The sequence below is a fragment of the Chamaea fasciata genome, unplaced genomic scaffold (assembly GCF_029207755.1).
Source record: "Chamaea fasciata isolate MVZ Bird 193981 ecotype frontalis unplaced genomic scaffold, bChaFas1.0.hap1 SCAF_8, whole genome shotgun sequence".
Taxonomy (NCBI): domain Eukaryota; kingdom Metazoa; phylum Chordata; class Aves; order Passeriformes; family Sylviidae; genus Chamaea; species Chamaea fasciata.
Window position 1 is genome coordinate 35,259,461 of NW_027094093.1, and position 21,236 is coordinate 35,280,696.

Sequence of the window (21,236 nt, forward strand, 5' to 3'; positions counted from 1 at the left end):
AAAATGTAAATACCCAGATTTTAGTTCAAGATTTAAAAACAAATTAAGGACATGAATTTGTTTAATTGTCATGATTATGGGCCATTAATAGGTGATACAGGTGATATTGTGGCTCTTAAAGTCACCACAGACACGTCCAAAACAAGGGTAAGGTGCTTGAATTATCTTCACTCAGAAGATAAAAAAGTCCCCAAAAGGCAGAAAGAGGTTGTTCCATGCCTCTTTTCTTCACCTCCCCGGGAAAAATTCCTCCCCAATATTTCAAACCTTATGCTTTGATTTGTCAGTCCTGAGCTGACGTGGTGTTCTGTGACATAACACACCAAAGTAGCTGCCACCAAATCCCAGCAGGAACCACACAATATGTTGAAGGTACCACAGCTTTTTGTTTACTTAGAAATGAAATAATTTTGATGAGTGCATGGTGTCAGTTAGCAAGTGCTGAGTTCCTCATGGTGATGTTGCTCATGTTGACTTAAATGGAAAACGGAGCAGCTCAGAAAAGTTTAATAAGAAAAGTTCCTTCGTGTGCTTGTAGTGATGCCCTGTGGAGCCACGAGAACTAAAAATCTGTCAGCATACTTGGTAGGAACTTTGTTTCGTGGTTCTCTAACTCATATGATTGAGATTAAAGTGAACAAAATCTTGGCACATAGCTTGGCAGGCGAGAAGCATTCCTGTGTTTGTGTGTGTGAGACAGAGGGACAAAAGAGAGGGGGAAATTTAGCAGCCACTCACTCGGTGTTAAATTATCAGGTGCTACATATTTTTAATAAACTTTAGTAGAAAGATAAGATACATCCTCTTCTATTGAAAACTGCTTTCACTTAGATGGTAAACTTTAACTTTGAATCAGCTGAGCACCTCCTCTGATCACTGAAAACAAAACCATTCAAATTCTCCAGCCCAAACATATTGCAAGCCAGACTTGAATCCAAACAAAGAGGTGAAAGGTCCTGGAAGGGTGCTATTTATGCAGGCAGGTTTTCTTACTTTCACACTAAACCAGATCAGCTACAAAACATCTTATTTAGTGCCCTGATCTGTGACCTGCAGGACTGTGCTCACAGCAGTGGCTGCAAAGGCACCGTATTTTTTAAAATACTTTTCAAACTCTCATGATGCGGATGACTGAAAAGTTTCTGAATTTACACTAGATATGGTTCACTCTGGTGTCTTTTATTATCTCTGTTCCAGTTGCACTTTTTTGTTCTGATATGCTGTGCACTAAAAACACAAAGGCCACAGCTTACAGCAAAAGTTTCTGTTAGAAACCCTGCAACTGCCTTGGATATCTGTGCAGTATGTGTCCTTAATAATTACTGGAATCTTCACCAAAGAAGGAAATTATATATGGAAAGCACTTGATGCCAACTTCATCTTTCCAAGCCTTCAGAAACACCAGAGGGTCTATGTGAACCCCAGTAAAAAAGGGATGAGATTGGATTTTTACTTTCCTTACATCATTCCATGCCACAGGCAGCATTAAGACACAAAGACAACGATTCAAATCAAATTTCTACCTGTAGCTTTAAATTTTAAAATAATTATCTTCCATGAAAATATCAAATGATATTCACATTTATGCATTTACTTCACCCAAAATTCAACTAACAGATATCCAGTACATTTTATTGCTAGCAACCAGAGTTTTTTTCTTATCAAAAGTCAGTATTTTTATGTATTTCTTGCATGTCTCAGCTATGTTTTAGTTATATAATTTGTATTTCATTGAGGTTTTTTTTATTTGCATATTTCAAAGCAGAAAGCAATTTGTTCCCTTTCATACTATACTTGAAAAACCTTTTTTTGAGGAGTCCCTGAGCAATTCATATACAAGTTTTGTGCTATTTTAGTCTAGTCTATCCTGGAATGCATGTCAAACCGTAGCATGAAAACTCTGGAGCTGCTTCTGCCAAAGTAATGAAGGATGCACCAGTGTCTTAAGTTTTGGCAATTATCACTCTGTAATGCAGTTCAGGAGGTTTATGGTTTCTGCAGACACCTTGACTATGTCTTTTACTGAATGTTGCTTTGGTGATCAGATTTTCCCAAATTAAATGGAGGGAAAAAATAGTTTTTAAGTTACTTGAACCTGTTTGGGGACAGAAAACACAGTGAAAATGACAGGAAAAATAATCTTATATATGTAGCTGCAGAGTCCTGTAGCTAAGATGGAAAACTAAAGTGGAAAAATATGTAATAACAATAGGTTTGTGTCATATTAAAATTAATGTCTCTGTTGTGTCCCGTAGTACTGCTTAATGTCACTGTTTCATAACGCTAAATATGAATTTCGCAAAAACCAAGAAAATTTTACTCACTTAGACTAGAGATTTATCACACTAAAGAAGGTGGGCAGGGCATTCAGTGGAATCCCATGGTTTTCACTCTTATTGGGCCTTCAAATGTGAGCAATGTACACTGAGAAAGCCTCTATTAAAGCAGGAGTTATCTCTGCATGCACATGCACACACACCTTTGTGTTATCACATTTATATGTTGGGCAGATATGCAATGCTAAGAATTCAGTGGGCTGGTGTTGGAGGGCTGTGTGAATACTTATCTTCCCAGAGAGCCTCTCGGTTTTCCACACAGCCATGCACTGCAACACCCAAAGGTGTCTGATAGTGCGCCTTAGACTAAAGAATCTACTTTTTAAATGTTTACTCCCCCTTAAAGATAAAAAGCCAACACAAAGATAGATGCCTACAATACAATGTGAATAACAACGACCAGCACCATCTGTACATTAGAGCTCAGGGTCCTGCACATCCCTCTGCTACAAACTCAGGACTTCTGTGTTTCCTGTCCCCAAACAGGTCTGATTTCTAACTGCAGGACACGCATCCAGCCTTCTGTGCTATGCAGCAAAACAAGTGCTATCAAGTGCCCCACTGATATTTCTTTAGCTGCTGTTGAACAGTAACAGTTAAACCCTGCCTTGGCATCCCTCATTTCCCAGCCATGCTCAGGGGCTGGAGGATGTGCCCATGGAAAGTTGAGTCGGACCTGATCCTGGAGATAACAGGGATACATACCCTTGAGACATCTAAGGCTGGACAGACCACAGTGTCAGGTTATCAAGTAATGGATCTGTTATAAAGGGTGTTTGGCCTATCTGGATTGCTCAGCTACCTCTAAAACCAAAAAATTATGGGAGAAACTGTGACTTTCAATTTGCAACCTTATTCCACCTTAAACTTCCTATTCCAGTCATTACCATAAAAAAAAACTGAATAAAAAATCTCTTTACCAAGCAAAAGTGCTGCAGACTAGAAAATGCAAGCTCCTTACCCATTTTGGTTGAAGGTTTTGTTTGTCCACACATGCAGTTCCTCCACTTCCATCTGTTCGAAGTCCAACAAGAAGCAGCACTAGTCAGGACAGGGAGGTGACATTACTGAGGTCTAATTTAATCTCTCACTATTGTGAAATTGTGAAATAAGGGAAAAGATTTCTCCTTACTGTGCACTAAATTCTGTTTAAAAACAGCATTGGGAACGAGGGATGTTTGGAGAATTGTAGCTGTCCCTTATCTTTAACCACAGTTCCTACTGGTGGTGTCAGTGGACCTGACTGGAAGTTCTGCACACTCCTAAAAGGACACTGGGCCCCCCCAAAGTGCAGTTTCCTTTAGTGTTCTGATGTTGCTTAAAAAACATAGGCATGATGCTGGTGATGATGGATCCCCAAATGAAGCACAGTTCAACCGAAGTGGGAGGATTTAGCAAAATGCATAAATTTATCGTCTGCTACTGTCTGTAAGAGGCAGATCTTTACAGTGAGCCTAAGACACAGCTGGCTTTTTCTGGAATGGTTTATGCTCTTGACCCTCCTCGGCTGTATAGCCAATAGGGAGTTGTCAGGCTACATGTGTTTTTAAACTTCTTTTCAGCTAAATCAGAAATCCAAAAGCAAAATACAGCTCTCAGCAGTATCATGTGGAGTTGTGACACTCCCTGGAGGGCTGGGGTACATAAACCAATGAATGGATTACAATGAGGCATAAATGTAGTATTTTCATCCATGACAGATATAATCTCGAGCCTGTATTTTTCATGTTACTTAACTCTTTCAGAACATAATGTGTGACAGAAAATGTCTTATAATGCACATTGCAGTAAATATCAGTCAAGTATGCTTTATTGCTGAGCTCTACAAGTTTCCAGAAGTTAACAGGCACAGCTGGGATATAAGAAATGGCAATGTTGTATATATTTCTTGAACATACAAAATACCTTGGCTCTCTTCTCCCCCACCCTCCACATTACATCCCCAGCTGTTCTGATCATGTCACACAGTGGATGAGTTTTTCCATCGTCAGCTTCTCCTAAAATGATAACCTTTATTCAGGCTTTCATCCTTCCCAAAATAAACAGCATTATCCATATTGTCACCACATTCAAATTAGACTATCAGAGTGTGGCACAGAATAATAGAAATGGAAGGTGGTAAACTGCCTGTTGGTAGCTGTACCTAGCAGAAAACACTCAATACAGGTAACATCTATTGATTCTAACATAAAATCATAGAATGATTTGTATTAGAAGGGGCCTTAAAACTCATCTCACTCCACCCCTGACATGGGCAGGGACACCTTCCACTATCCCAGGTTGCTCCAAGCCCTGTCCAACCTGGCCTTGAACACTACCAGGGATCCAGGGGCAGCCACAGCTTCTCTGAGCAACCCATTCCAGTGCTTCACCACCCTTGATCACTCTTGGTTAGCAGGAAAAAAAATTGTACTTGATAAAGTAGCAAAAAACCAAAGAAATCTTGTTTTACTTCAGATGAATTAAGGGCTGGTCAGAGTGGACCTCCTAACCTGTACATGAGAAGCAGGAACTGCAGCAAATGAAAGGGAATAGAAGAAATGAAGGAGGTATCAAAAGAGAAAACAAACACGTAAACAAAACAGAAATAAACTTTCCCAAAATTAAATACTCATGTGTTACAGAGAGAGACCACTACTTTCAAACGTTTGTTTGGCAATTTCTTATATTATACTGTGTTGCATGAAGACAATGTTATTTCCTTTTAAACTGCCATTCCATTTAAACCAGCAAGCTGATGTGTGTACTTGAGGTCTGTATTTTGTAGGCATTTTTTCCCTTTTAGCATAAACCTTGTTGATTTAAGTGAACAAAGTGAACAAAGATGAATCAGGTGGTAAATGTATTCATGTAATCATTTTCATTAATAAGCTGTTATAAATAATAGAGGGAAGGTTTTAAGTGTATAATTCTCTGTCGCACAATTGAGATTTTTCCACATCTTCAGCAGTAAGTTAATTAGAATCACCTGCATTTTCTTGGGCGGACACCAAATGGATTGCAAACAAAAACAGATTAAAATAGCTGTAGCTCATGGCATACAGATGACAAGATTCACAAAGAGGACAATCAGGCAATGAAAACCTCCTCTTTTTCAAACATTTTTAAAGGAAATTCAGCTCTTGTGAGTCGCTGTAAAAAGACGTTTGTAAGTGTTTCGCTGAAAGACTAGAATGGCTTTGTTTCTGATCCCATGATGAGTGAAAGAAATGTTTAAGAAAGATCACTTTACAGAGAGATTCAGACTGAAATGTGATGACTGTGATTCAAGCCAAGCCAAAAATTACAGCTCAGAATTAAAGGGGATGGACGTGGCTTGGGAATCCATTTTCCCACATTCCTGAATCTCAATCATCCCAGCCAATGTTTAAAAGAAAATACAGTGGAAAGCAATGAGGTCACTTTGTTTAGCTGCAAGGAGTGGGACTAGCAGAATGGCAAAAGTATATATTGGGGGTAAGGGCAAAATTACAGTGAGCACGCTGCGTGTTCGCCGCCTTCATTCAAAACAAACAGTCTCAAAGCTTAGTTTAGCTTCTTGTTATAGGCAGCATCCCGAGGAAGCCTTGTTGTTCCAGGGGCTTTTAAACCATAAACTTCTTGAATGTCAAAGCACGGCACAATAGAGAAGACGACAGAGGCAGAGCAAGCTTGATTTGGGCATTAAACAGCAGCCCCGCGTTGCAGTGAACTGTGTGCTCATTTAAATTACACTTGCTTTGTACTCTCACTGCCCTTATTTATTTGTGTATAAATATCTAAGTGGAAATTCTACCATCGAGTGATATGAAACAGAAATGAAGTCTATCCTCCATCATATTCACTTGTTACTCATTCTCAGTATGTAATGCTCATATTCAGTGTTTTAATTGCTTCCATTAAACAGTTTCTATAGGGTCTTGAAAACAATAAGATCTTAGTCAAGCTTTTCTCTTTTCATTGCATCTTGGAGTTATTACTGCAAGAAAAAATGAGATTCTCTTTTTATGTTGGAATGCCCCTCATCTTCTTGATATTATTGCAGTCAAACATAGAATTATTTCTTTTCAGCCAATTTCCTAAAGAGATTCACCAAACCTCATGTCAGACACCTCCAATAGAGCTGTTTCATAGCCTTTTATGGACCAGTACAATATTCCCTCTCCTTTCCCCCACTATCTCTGCCTTTATTAAATTCTGAAGCAGTGTTGGATTTCTACCCATCACAGAGAAAAGAAAATCTTGTTGATGCTGCCTTGAATTCAGGCTTGCTGTCACAGGTCTTGCAGCTGGGCAGTGCTGGAAGGAAGTCCAGTACCTTCAAATCACATCAAATGTACACAAGGAGAGGACATTTCTCCGTTCTCTCTTTAACAGGAAGCAACAAAGCTTTTATTTTACGTTTCATGTTATTTGCTTCACTATCAAGTGCAGTGCTTTAATACAGATCCTGTTTGTAGCCCATGAAGAGGTTCAATCTCATCCCTGCTTCTTTGATACTCCTTTATAATTCAAGGGATTATGTTAGTCCTGTTTGTTGTAGCACTGAGCTCAGAAATCATGTTCAGCTCTTTATTTAAAGCAAACCTCAAGTCCTTTGTAGCCTAAATCCAGAGTGTTGGATGTACCTTGTGTTTCTCCATACTAAACCTGATTTTGCCAGACTGTGGCTGTTTAAGGTAGTAATTCAGATCTTCTGTAACTTTACCTGTCCTTGTCAACATTTAATATCTCCCTGACCTTTGTGTCATCTGCTTATTCAGCCAAGGGAATTTTTTTCTCTCCCTGTCCCATCTCTGATAGAGATATTATTTGATGGCACTGGATGAGAGCTCTGCTCTCAAGAGCTGTGCCGGTTCTGACCTTGCTAACTGATATCTCCCATTAACTACCACGTTTTGAGGTCTGTCACAGAGCCAGTTTTTAATCCATGTAATATATGCCCTGTTAATTCTATAGAATGCAAGTGCTTTAATCAAAATGTCATGTGGTACTACGTCAAAGGCAGTGCAGAAAGCCAAACACACTATTTCAACACCATTGCCCTCACCAACCAGACCTGTCAAATATTCAGTTCCATCAAAAAATGAAACAAGTTTTCTAGACAAAGCCCTGATTTCCATGAAACCCTGCTGGTTGGGATTAATGATATTTTGTTATGAATTATTTGTTCATAGTGTCCTGAATTAATTATTTAAGTAGGCTGTCTGAGACTGAGGCCAGTCTAGCCAGTCTCCAAGAGCATCTCTCTTACTGCTTTTACAATATCAGAATAACTCTTCAGCCTTAGTCATTTCCAAGTATTTCTCTGTCTTTCATTCCCAAATGTGAGGCACAATCATATCATGGCCACCAAAAATGGATGCTTTTTACAACAGTGGTTATCTTTTTGTCCTTCAGATTGACTTCCAACATCACCCATTCTTTGGTGTCCTAGGCCTGTTTAACTTTCATCTGGTAGAAGTCTCTAACATGACATTTTTGTGACATTTTTCATGGTAGCCAGGTATACCCTCTCCGGACAGGGGATGGACCTGTTTCCATATCAAATGATGACATGCTGCTGCTATGTTGCTGGGTAGTTTTAGCCTCAAAAATGTGATAATCAGCTGGGAGGAGAACAAGAAGGGGGTTATTCAGGTGACAAAAACAGCAGCTTTGTCCCATCAAAGCAGAGCCAACCCCAGTGCCAGCCCCCAGCATTGCTCCAGGAGCTTTGGGCATGTACAACCCCACCCTCTGCCACACCAAGAAGCAGGACAGGGATGTCAGCAACACTTTCTGGGGTGTAGCCCATGTTTGCTTCATGGTTTTTGTCATTTTCACCTCTGATTTTCATGGCTACAATCAAAAAATGTTATCTTTCCTCACACATTCACCTGAAACTTTGGGTTTGTTTAGTCACTCTATGAAAATACATATTTAATGTCAAATTTTAGTGTGCTAGGTTCTTTCTTTGCTAGTCTTCATGATTTTCCTTCTACTGAAATACACATATTGATCCTTTTGTGAATTTTTTTTTTCACTTTGTGTTTTTCTCGTCACATTATTGTAACATGGATGTATTTGCTGTATTCACTCATTTCTGCTTTTTTAAATGATTTCTTGCCTCACTTTTATGCACTTAGTAAACTTTAAAAAAAGAATTGTTTATAAATCAGATATTTATGGTAAGATGCATATGAAAACACGAGGAAAGAATTATAGTTTTAGGGAGAACATACCCTGATAATGACCTCTTAAATATTTGTAAAGATAGCCCTGGGCATCTGAGCCCACAAAATAGTTTATAATACAACAGCTTGATTGCATAATGATACTTTAGTTTTAAAACGTATGATCTTTCTGTTTATGGGAAGGCATAATAGGCTCCTTTGAAATACAATAGTTTTGCCCTGAACATAACTGATTTTAAATGAAAGGACTAACTAAAGAATGCCTTTCTTCAAGTTTGTACTTCACTTTGTTGTTGAATCCAGCACGATGGTTTCTTTTACAAAACAGGCCTGGGGACCACACCTATTTCAGGATACATTAATTGTGAAAGTTCCTTGGGTTTCCATGCAGGAAGTTACCTAGTGCTGTTTAAAATGGTATGGTTTAAATTCTAAATCTTATTAAAAAGGAAAGAAGTTTCTGCATACCACCACCCCTTTCTCCCTGCACGTAGAGAATTTCTTTTTATATTCAGTTGGAAGATACTATCAAATAGAGATTAAGATCAGACAGAATTCAGGGTGATTTGGGAGAGGGATTTTTTTTCTGTGCAACAGAAACGAATTAATGAGAACATTTGACTACAGATAGTTCCTAAATCACCTGGACTACCTCAATCAATATTGAAATCCGGTATTTTAAAACATTTTTTAATAAATATATCACCCAAACTTTAACCTTCTTCTGTCTGTTAATATTTCACTGCAACACCTGAGGCCAGCTCAAGCTGGTCCTAGACACTGGCTTGCACTCATTGTTACTTCTAATTTTGGATAAGAGTGCAAGAAATGTTTTAAATAAATATTCCTCTAACATCTCTTGTGCAGTACAGAGTGACTATAATTTTCATTATTGCTCATGAATCTAAGCCAAGCCCGAGTCCAGTTACCTTCTAACTTTCTTTTCAGGAGCACCTGTGTAATTTTTTTTTAAACTAAAATACTTAAAATTTACTATTAGTTGGGAGCTGAACTGATCTGTTCTTGAGGAAGACCTTTTCCTAAATTTCTTATACCATTACAAAATTTAGTGTGGAAATCATTATTGTACTTTTGGCTATAATTTCTAATTGTGGGTCCATCCTGTTCTCAGGTTCTCGTTAAAACAAACAGAAACAGAGTTGGAGACTGCAATATAAAGCAAATAAAATACTTGTTCTCCTTTAGGGCAAAATCCAGTGATTCTTCTCTGATAAACCCCACTACAAAACAAAAAAAAGGTCATCCTATAGTGAACTAAAGTTGTCTTTATCACAATGAATATTTTTTTCCTGCAAGTTTCTTTACCACTATACTTAAGCTCCAGCATCAGATAGGAAACTGGGCAAGGCTTTTGTTTCATCTTGTTCCCTAAGTATTTATAGCCTGCCGTGAAGAAACACTTACAGCAGTGCAGTGATGTTTTTATTCTTGATAGAGGTGCCCTTAAAAGTGAATTTGCTTTGAAAATTGTTCACAGAGACAGGATATAAGAACTATGAAATAAACTTTTCTCTCTCTTTCTCTGCCTTTCTCTTTTGTGCCTAATTGGATTTCCTAAATAAGTTGTTAACAATCCAGCTAAGATAATGTGGTCATGAAAAGGATGTCCAAATCCACCAATTTGAATTGGTTTGGTTTGGCTTAACTTTCAAAGTTCTTGGAGCAGAAAGTTGATGGCACGTGAATGTTATGATCGGCTTGATGTTTTCCTGTGTTTTTTAATCTGCCATGTTGTACAGTGCCCAAATGAAATGCTTATCAAACGAAGTTTCTGGACCAAAATTAATTTATTAACAAAAATAATGCACTTGTGTACTCCAGATCATGTTGCAAGATGTAATAGCCACCAATTTACAACACAGCTTGTTCATTTTCACTTGATCTGGGTGCCTTATGCAGGTTCCAAATTGATGCTCTTAATGTGAGACTATTTCACCCAAAGTGACATGGATTGTTTTCACTTCCAGATAACCAATGAGGTTAAGAACTGAATTGAGTTAGATCCAAACAAAAGTTAACATTCTGTCTGGTGGCTTGCTTGTTTGTTAATTTGATTTATTTTTCCTTTTTATTTTCTGGTTTAGACTTCAATTTACATGATACAATTCTTCATCCTCTACTACAAAAGTCCCACTATCCTATGCTGGGAATTATTCTTTCACTCTCCTCTTACTAAAACAAAAATTAGACTCTTCAGATTTAGCTTAGAATTGCATTACTTAAACATTTTAGTAATTTCCATTTGCTCATATGTTATATATCCAGCAGATGGATAATTTCCAAAGTTTCTTGATTACTAAATCCTTTTTGATTTCTCTTAAATAAACTTTTTCTTTATCCCTCTGTAACCAAAGAAAAGATCTTCCTGAAATGAATCATCACTCTCAGTATTATGTTGCAGGACACCCACTGGTGCAGGATAGAAAACTATTTAATAAAATGCACAGAGAAGCAGATAATTATTATTAATAATCAGAAAAATAAATTATTAATTTTTAAAACGAGTTTTTTTAATGCAAATCAAATCAGGATGTTTCTGGCAGCATAGACCCAAAATGACAAATGTATTTTGTAAAGAGGAAAAACAAACACGCAAACACACAAAAGATTTTATTTGGTGTTGTTCTGCATCAAAAGGAAAAGTAAGTTTTTTCAAATATTCCTAGATCAGTGAGAAACGCCTCCAAACACTTGAGTCCACTGGCCATGGCACTCCTGTGCCAAGGCATGGTGCAAGTGTGTCAATAAAGATTTGAACCTCAGCTTCTCCTTCTTTAACTGTTATAACAACTGGGCTTCTGGGCTCTTCCATTTGTTTTTACTGTTATCTATACCTTCTGATTTCCATTTCCCCCCACCTCAAATTGGACAGTGATTCCCCCTAGACACATTGTCAGGGAGCGTTTCCTGAAAATTTTTGGGTTTGACAAATTAGCGTTTTTCGAAGAGAAAGGCTTTCTCTGAAACTGCTTGCCAAAACCTAATTAAAACTTGTGTTCCAAGGGATAAGTAGCCTTTAAAAAAACCTCCTGGTTTGTGTAGCTTCACTTGGCTTCTTATGTACTTGCAAGTTTTACTTGTGAAATGACAATGTACGTTTTAGTGGGTTTGATTTTTAAGCACCCAGATTGGGTTGGTGTTGCACTGCAGCGAATTCTCCCGGAAAGGGAGAGAGCAGTTCCCATGTGCTTTGAAATGCTACAGCTATGCAACAGGGGCTGGAAGTGCTATTTTAAACACTCCTATCAGCAGAGCTTGCTGCAGGAGATAATATGTCACAAAAGGGAGTATGACATCTAGTTTCACCTAGAAGATAAACCTTGAGTAGATATGCATGGAGAAACAAGACTGTCGGGCTGTCCTTGAAAAGAATGGCCTATATGAATGAAGAAATGTTCTCCAGGGCATATGCTGCTTGGGATATTTAATTTCATCCTCCGACCTGTCTGATCCTCTATGAAGAATATAGTAGAGAAAGGATAGTTGTGTGGAGTCTCACACACATCATGATTTCAGGGTGGGCACCTCAGTGCTTTATTTTCAGAAAGGTCACAGCCTCAGAACTTCATGTCTGAAAAGCCCAGAGCCCAGACAGAGAGGTTTCCCTGGCACTATTAATACAAACATCCCACACCCAAGCAGGGCACGGTGCCTGCCCCAAACAGCCCTCCTCGATGGGCACGAGAGCCAACTACCCCTCACTTGCCTGTAACACTCAAACCCCCTTGCAGAGCTGTATTCTGCTGACAGAATTACAAGATAATTATAGCTAGGTGTTTTGTATTCACTTAAGTTAATCTCCCGCTTTTATTTTTCGTTGTTGCTTTAATCAGTGAGGAGGCACTTCAGTTGTTGTCAGGTGGATTATTTTTCAGTCACTCGCTGCGCTGCTCTTCTTCAGACTTGCGAGGGTGCTTCTGCCTCCCTGACAGACGTACAAAGAAAAATACTTCTATGATCTAAAATGAAATATGTGTTTCTTTTTCAGGTCTAGATGTTGATGGAATATACAGAGTTAGCGGCAATCTGGCAACAATACAGAAGTTACGATTTGTTGTCAATCAGGGTAAGTGATTCCTCCACCCTGGTAATGTTTTGTTTAGTACTTAACTGTCTCAGATGACAGTATTTCAGAATCTGCTATACATTAGTGGCAGAGAATGATGAGCCCTGTTTTGGAAAAGAGAGGAAAGGGAAGGTAGAAAGATATTGCACAGAGGGAAATGTCAGCTAGGAGAGAGGAAAAAGAGCAGAGTAAGCAGAGGAAAATAGTAGTTAAACTTGAGATGAGAAACAAACAACAAACAAATCTAAAAATACGAGAGGAAATGGAGACGTGAAATAAGGTGGCAAAAAGCAAAGCATATGTAGAAACCAAGGAATCAAAATGAGGGGGAAAGAAAAAGGATTAAAAGGAAAAATAGCAGATTGTTTGGATGTTGAAAGTTAAACAAAACCAAAAGTAGAGCAGGGATCCAAAGGAAACCAGTGAAAGAGAAAAAAGGTGCTGAAAAGAACTTAAAAGGAAATACTAAAAGTGGAGTATTGGCTCTGCCAAAGTCAGTGGAAGATTTACCACTGATTCTGAAAACCCAAAGATTTGACCCCAGAAAATGAAAGAGGAAAGATGAATATTTTGGGGATCTGCTAACCAGAATTAGAACCATCTTGTATATATTTACTGAACACATTTCCACAAATTCTGTGTATAAAGAGCACATTTCCACAAATACAACAGAACACTGTTCACTGATGTGGCCTAAAGAAAATCTAACATTGATCAGTAGATCCTGTTACAGGTGTGGAAGCTGATATTGGGAATTAATAAGGATGAATGACAAATACATTTATCTCCAAATGGTTTGCTGCTCTTGCCAAAAACTAACTCTCCCCACATTTAAAAGCTTAGCAAATATCACCAGTGATAGTGAACCTCATGATACTACTTAACAAGCAAATAAAATCAAGTTTCTCAGAAATTAGGAAAAAATACCAAATCTTAAATTGCTTTAAAGACCTTACGCACTTTTGAATGAATCAAATATAAATGTGAAGCTGCTGCAACATTTTGTCCTACTTTTTATGATCTTTTTGTAAGTTACCTGGAGACTATTACCAGAACTGCTAAATATTGTGTATTCTGTGTGAGGGTGATAGCTGTTGAAGAACAACTTCCTCAAGTAGCTTGGTACTATACATAAACTAAGACTTTTGACTCAAATATTCTCATGAAATTGAGAGATAGGAGAGATGTAAAAATATTCCCACCTTCAAGCCTCCATTTACATCTCTAGGGAAAGTTTCAGGGGATCAGTAGGTGTTTTCCACCTCCTCAGCTGCTCCAGATCAGTCTTGTCTTCAGCTGAAACTGGAGGGTGAACTCTGGTTTATGAGGAATCAGTATTTAAGCAAGTAAATTCAGCAAGACTGAATAAATCATCATTTACCAATCAGCCTCACAGTTTTGATTCATGACTTTGGTTCTCTCGAATTTATAGTTGTTGGGTATTTGTGTGTCGATAATGAAGCCTGCCTTGGCTTTCAAATGACTGTGGGCTGTATTTTGTTTGGAGACACACAAGCAAAAATGGGATTTTCTATCCTTCTTCACTGCCTGAGCTCTTTGCTCAGGAAAAAACTGTGCCATAAAAATAATGGTCCTGTCTATCATGTCTCGTGGCATCCAAAGGTTAACATACTTGAGGTTAACATTACTGCTCAAGTTTTCACCTAAAACAGATGGGCTGATACTGTAAAGCTAGACAGAAGTCTAAGCTGTTTTTTTGCAGCAGAGAGGGACCAGACACCTTTTTCTTCTGGTTTATACTACTGTGAAAAATGGAAATATAATGGTGGAGTTAATAGTACATTAAAGCCAACCTGGCACTGGTTACTTAAGGTATGTGCAAAAAAACCTGCCTACTTAGTGACCAAAAGGAAATTCAAAGAAAACTAATGTCCATGGAGAACTATGCAATCATCTTATCAGTTATGATAAGCACTGTTTCTTATGTTAGCCTTATTGATAAAACAGGGGCATTCATGCAGTTTATGTCATAATGGAGTGGATTTTCAATGGGCAGTGATAACACCTATCCAAACTCCCTTTACACATCTTTTAAAATCCTGTCTATGAAAAACTTCAGGTCTGTACTTAGGTTTTTCCTCAGGTAAATGCATGCAGAAATGCTGATTTAGGCAAACCCTAATGCCACTTAGCAGCCCCCAGGGGACACCCCAATGCCACGTGAGGGAAGTGGAAGAGCATTGTAGGTCCCAAAGAATAATCCAGTAATTTTTTATCATAGCATTCAAGAAGGAACACAGACACAAAGGATAGCCAGCCACGGTTTCAGTAGTGTAAATAACATGTTTTTTCTGTGCTAAGTAGGAACCTGCAGGCAGGAAAGAGCCCACTGAGTCATGCTGTACCTGACAAATGCTGTGGTGAGATGGGGGAAACAGGATTTATTTATGCTGTACTTGGGAGAGCATTCTCCACCCAACGTGTCCCAGAGCCTGGTGTTCCCTGTCAATTAGGTGCTGAGGTCAGCAGCAGTTTCAGATGACTTCATGAAGGAAGAAAAGTTACCAGGAAAACTGCTGTGTGCTCCCAACTTTCCTTTTTCCCATTCTCTTGAAGCTCTGCAGTGGGATGATGGTTAATAACTCACTGTCCACACAACCCCATCCCTCAATAATTATTGTGACCTCCCTGAGTCAATCCCTGTACCTTCATTTTTTGGTAATTAACAATGGGAATGGAGTATTTATACATATGATTTTGCCATAGCGACTTTTTTTTTTTAAATTTAACTTAATTATAATTGCAAACAAATGTTCTGACAAATACTATTTGCATTGCAGAGATTGACTGCAATCAGTTCTTCTACAGGCCACACACTCATTGGGCTCTTTCTTATTGCTTGCTTTGCCATTGTGTTACACCTACATTTAGAGGATAAAAATAATATGGATCACACTGAAAATCATAGAAGGCACTCTAGGCTGGCTGCCATATCAAAGTATTTTTTATTAGAATAATCATTAATTAGAATATAGCAAAGCTTTATTTGGCTCCTTTTCCTATACTGTTAATGTCATCTGCAGCATCAAAAATTAAATGAGAGAACTGGGGAATATGAAAGGAAAAGAAACTAACAGTTGACAGCTTTATCATTAAAGAAGAAATAAGAATAGTGAAAATGTAAAAGCACTCTTGAAATTCTAGATTTTTTGGGATGAAAAGGGGTTTGCAATAAAAAACCACAAACCTGGTATTTTTTAGATTCTCTGAATATACTTTGTGTTTTGTTCTCGTTTCTTGAGGTAGGCAGCTCCTGAAGGGGGTTTTGGCCTTGCCAACACAAGCAGCAGCAGAACAAACTACCTTATTTACTTTATCCCTCTCACAGAGTTTTCTTTTTTCCTATAAAAGTCTATTGATATCGCACCTTTTTTGCTTCTGTGCAACAGGATTATCTTTTATCTATGATTTATTTTCCCATTAAGAGCTGAAAAGATCAGTTGATCATAAGAGGACTGGGCTATAACATCTCTCAGCACTTTCGAAACTCTAAGTCATCGTTTTTCAAATCACTGAATCAAGGCAGTGGAAGCTGCTCGTACCAAACTGACATCAGGAAATTCATACTTCTCTTACTCTATAAGCACTGAAAAATCTGGAGTTTAGAAACTAAACCACCAGGCAGCCAATATTTTTGGCTGAGCACCTACAGAAAAAGCTTCTATGACGGCTGGAGACATTAGACAGAGATACTCATTCCTCTTATGATTTCCACATTGTTGGTCAAGTCTAAAAGCTGAAATGTTACAAAAAATTAAACAAACCCACAAAAAAAACCAAACAGGAACAGACGAGGTACTTGGAGGATTCTGCTGATTTTACACAAGGTCTAGTAAGTTAAACCCTTTACATGTATTTATAAGGATATTCTTTTAATTCACACCTGTAGGAAAAGGGATAAAATGACATTTATGGGTCTGTTAAGCCATGTAAGGTGTGCTGGCAGTTCCAGGGTATGAGGCACTATGAAAAGATCCCTTGTTCTGTCCCAAAGCCCTGGGGAGGGTCTGACAAGAGCCCCAGGTGGGGCTGCTCAGAGTCATGAAGCCACCACTACATGAACCTGAGAACAGGAGGGAGGTATTTTTCAGCAAAACACATCAGGGCTGGAGCAAAAAGTGCCTGAAAAAGAAAAACAAGAAGGGAAGACTTCTCATCCATCCACAATTTGTAAGTAGAAGTGAATTTTTCTTCACTTTGCTTGGAGCCGTTGTGCTGGTTATGGAGTCCCAGAATGGCTTGGGTTGCAGGAGGCCTTAGAGGTCATCTCTTTCCAACCCCTTGCTCAAAAGGAGTAAGGGACTCCTTTTGATGCCTTGGGAAGGCTGCCCTGAAACAGAGACGGTACAGAGCTAGAGAGTAAAGTAGGTATTTATTGAAAGGCCTCCAGGATCCACCTTGGGCAGGACAGGGCCTGACCAGGGCTACACCCAAGGTGGACTGAGAATGGTCACAAAATGGCTGACCAGTCACGAGATCTTACATTTTTATAAGTTTTGGTTCATTTGCATATTGGGGTTTAATTGTCCAGTTCCAGCTTCAGGTTGTGAGGTCCCATCCTTCTTGTTCCTCCCTTCAGCCCACTCTTGTTTGTGCTTTTGGGCCTGAAAGTTGTCCTTGGTGTGCAGCAGGAAAAGGATTTGTTTTGTCTCCTGCTCTGTGAAGAGAGCTCACCAGCACTTAATATGAAACTCAGAACTGCACCCCTGGGCAGCACAGAATCTGAGAAACAAGCAAGCTAAAACTTAAGGCATCATTTTCACCAGGCCAGGTTGCTCCAAACCCCATCTGACCTGGCCCTGTGTATGGGGGTTGTGACACACGTGGATGCAATGGGTTGAGGACCTCCTTTGTGCTCGGCCAGCTTCCTTGTCCTGCTTCCAAACACCTCTCCCATCCATCCTCCATTAACTCCCTGCTGAAGGCCAGGGGTACCTGGGTGAGGAACTGGAACCTTCCTTCTTTATGTCTCCCGTGCTAATCTGCTCAGTAGCTGGAAAGGCTTTCACTTTCTATGGCTGTCAATCAAACAATTTTCATGAGTACTTAATTAACTGAAAAACAAAAAAAAAAATAGAGGTATAAAGAGTTCATAACATATTGCTGAAGCACTAGGATTATATCCCAACGCATACAGGTTCAGGGAAGCGAACCATGGAAATACAGATTTCAATACTTATTGGTTCATTCAGCAAGTGTTGGCTCATGCATAATACAAGAGAGTTCCTAATTGTCTTTATATCCGAAGCTTTGTTTGCAAAATGCTGGGTGTTTGCTGTGCAGATGACCTTTGCATCCCGTTATTTCATTAGGAATACCTTGTGTGTTAACTGCAAGGCACCACAGACCGTCCAAAGGTCAATGATTGTGTTTTTACAGCTCTGTTGGTCTACTTATGTACCAAAGCTGGGGCAGATATGGGAATTTTTTCAGAGGCTAAATATTATGTTATTGCAGAGAGGTGTGTTTCGTGTGGAACATGGAATAGGACAGCCAAAGATATCCAAATACCCCTACTCTGAGGGAGAAAAAAAAGAATTTAATCTCATATTTCCATTACCTAACAGTAACAGAAAAGTACTTGGGGAAAGAAAAAAAAAAAAAAAAAAAAAAAAAAAAATATTTCTGTTGTTTCTTTTATGAGAATATAGCAGAATATGATTCAGTTTAAGGAAAAAAAAAATAAGAGTAAAGTTTGAACCAGAAATACGTGAACTGATTGCGAATATTTATTAACTAAATAATTTAATAATAAAGAAGATGCCTACTTGATTAATTGTTACAGAGTAAAAATTACAATAAAACTGTCTTGATCAGTGCTTTGCAGAAGCACCATTACTGTCTGTGCAGTTGTTTAACAAGGATTTAATTGGAAAGATAAGTGAATGCACATTTAAAAGTATTGTTAATTTGCTTTATAATCACCCCATCCTTCACAGTATTGACAGCACCAGGCACAAACCCCTTTCTCTTTTACAAGTATTATTTTCCATATGTGCGCAATAAATTCTGAAGCAGTAATTGGAAATTTTATGGATTTCAACATACCTAGTGTTTTGAGTTTATAGGTGCCATATCCCTTCTCTAAAGGTTGTTCATAGGTGGCATTTTAGGCAAAATCACTGCTTTTTTATCACCCATAGACTTTTTTGGAGGTTGTGATGTAGTAGTTTGTGGGAATTTTGGGTGTGCTTTTTTATTATTTTGTTTTTCTTTCTTTCCTAAGAAATAGCTAATTCCAATTTACTTTTCTTTTCCACTTGAAATATCAACAAAATCTTCACTTCGACATAATTTTTTTGATTTAATAAACAACAGCCGTCAGAAACAGTAATCTTCAATATGCTTATATTCCATCTGCACTTATATTTATTGTTCTAAAATGACTCGGATTAATCTAATTGACAAGTAAGAGCCCGGACCATATGAGCAGCTAAGGATGATACCTTTAACCAGCAGGATTCTTCAACCTAACTGACATGTTCTTTATCAATGAACTGGGAGGGGAGAGGAACAAATATTCAGATTTATTTATTCATTTATTTATTTATTAATATTGCTGGTTCTGTGAGCTTACTGGAACCATATGTCTGCGTGAGCTGGGCTATCAGGAACCAGGGTGGTTTCCTGGCTGGCTCTGCCTCAGCGGGCACAGCCCGTGGAGCTGACACCAGACTGGAGCTGCCTTTGAAACAGAGCCTCCAGGTCAACACAAATGGGCTGGGTGGATAAGAAAGAAGCATTTAGGAAGGGGGAAAAAAAAGAAGGGGAGAGAAGAGGGAGGAGGGAGCTGGGTGAAAAAAAAAAAAAAAAAAAAAAGAGATGCATCTTCTTTTCACAGTTTTATTTCTTTAAAATAAGGGGGAAAAGGGGGGAGGGGGCAAAAAAATAGCATTAAAAAACAAAATGAAAAAACCCCACCCAAACCAATAACAACAAAAAAATTCCACCCCAAACCTACAAAACTTCCCATTCAAAAATACCTGTATATTTCCATTGCCCCCAATATATCCATTTCAAAGGCAGGCAGGGGCTCTGATCCTCCCCCTAACAAAAGCTCCATGGGCACAGGAGAGCAGGTCCTCTCTCAGCTGCCAGATCCCAGAGAGAAGCTACAAACATGGAAGGCCAAGAGGGTTTTCATGGGCTTTATTTTAAAACTGCAGCCAGGACCACTGGATAAAAGGGGGGAGATAAAGAAGGGTGGTTCTCTCTTGCAGTCATTTTCCTTTTTGTTTGTGGGTTCTTAATTTCTTGTGTGCATACCTTGATGATATTTCCGTTTATATCTGGCTAGCTCATATATTTTTAGATGTTTTAGGCTATTGATTGTATTTTTCAGGCATATATGAGTATCCCTAAAAACACATGCATGTGCCTTGGTGGGGGTCTAACCTTAAAGCCACCCTCCAGCCTCTGTGATGTTCCTGGTGTGATCAAGCACAGCACAGGCAGAAAAGTCTTCCTCATGTCTGCCAGCAGCTATTCATGTGACCAGCCTCACTGAGAAACCAGTAAGAGTGATCCAAAGTTCACGATGGAAATATCAGGCTCAAACTGGGTTACTTGCTAGCTGAGAACCAAAATGTCTTGAAAGCCTTGAGTCAAAAATAGTTTTTTTTCTTTCTTTTTCACACTTCCCAGGCAAGCACAGAAAATAAAATGGACTGAAGCAATTTTCAAAAATAATTATAAAACAGCTTGCTTCTGGGTTAAGACCTGCATATGCCAAGCTGTAGCCAAGAATTTCAATTTTTTAATTTTTTTTTTAAGCTTTAAAACTCTGACAACAGAATACTTTAATTGAGCCCACAGTACTTGGTGAATCAATTAATATGTGTGTGTTACTCATATGGGCTCTTCTTTTTCTCTCCCTGTCTGTTTTAAGCTACAGAAAATTTATTATTATTATTCCAAGGAAAGTATGTTTTCCACATCTTCCCTTTCTCTTTCCAGAGGGAAAGGAGGAAAACTATAGTGCTTCCAAAAATGACTTGTAAATATAAGTCAGGTACAAAATCTAATGGAAACACTGATTTTTGCAATGAATGCTTCAAAATACTTTGTAAAAAATGTACATCGTATAATAAAAATGGATAGAGCTTGAACGTTGATGTATTTCCAATATAACTATTTTGTGTTCAGTGTGAAGAAAAAGCACAGACAGAAAAAAATACTCAGAACTGTAAGTCTTAGTTGCCCAATCTGCAGCTCTGTAAAATTTCTCTTACGAGTGGTATTGTCATGTTTTTCCTTTTCATGTGCTGAATAAGCCAGTGGAATGGGGCAGAGGAGGCAGCAGCCTGGGTTAGTGCGGTCAGCCACAAACATACCATGGATTTTATGGCATGTATTGTATGATGAAGCATTTAAAACATGCCTTTTATTCCTTCTCTACCCGCAGCACCATTTGCGTTACAATAGCGTCTTGCTTAGTAACACTTTGAGAAGTTGAAGAGCTTCTTGATAACCCCTCAAGGAGTGTTATTTAGTTGCTGAGAAGGACTGGAGGTTTGCATGCTGCACTGAGGGATTGCCTTTTTTTGGGGGATGCTCATCGTTGTCATGGGTGACTCTTTGTTTGGGTTTGTTGTTCTGATAGCAACGCTACAGGAAATGCCATTCCACAGAGCTCCA

General features: G+C 38.6%; 1 protein-coding gene across 3 annotated transcripts in view; it reads left to right on the top strand.

The window, feature by feature from the left end:
- The window catches only part of ARHGAP15 (Rho GTPase activating protein 15), a 324,791-nt gene that overhangs the window by 206,643 nt on the left and 96,912 nt on the right, over positions 1-21,236 (top strand). For all 3 annotated transcript variants that reach the window (XM_066190404.1, XM_066190406.1, XM_066190405.1), the window contains one exon: positions 12,501-12,578. In XM_066190404.1, coding sequence (XP_066046501.1) covers positions 12,501-12,578 — 78 coding nt within the window. The remainder of the gene's footprint in view (positions 1-12,500; positions 12,579-21,236) is intronic.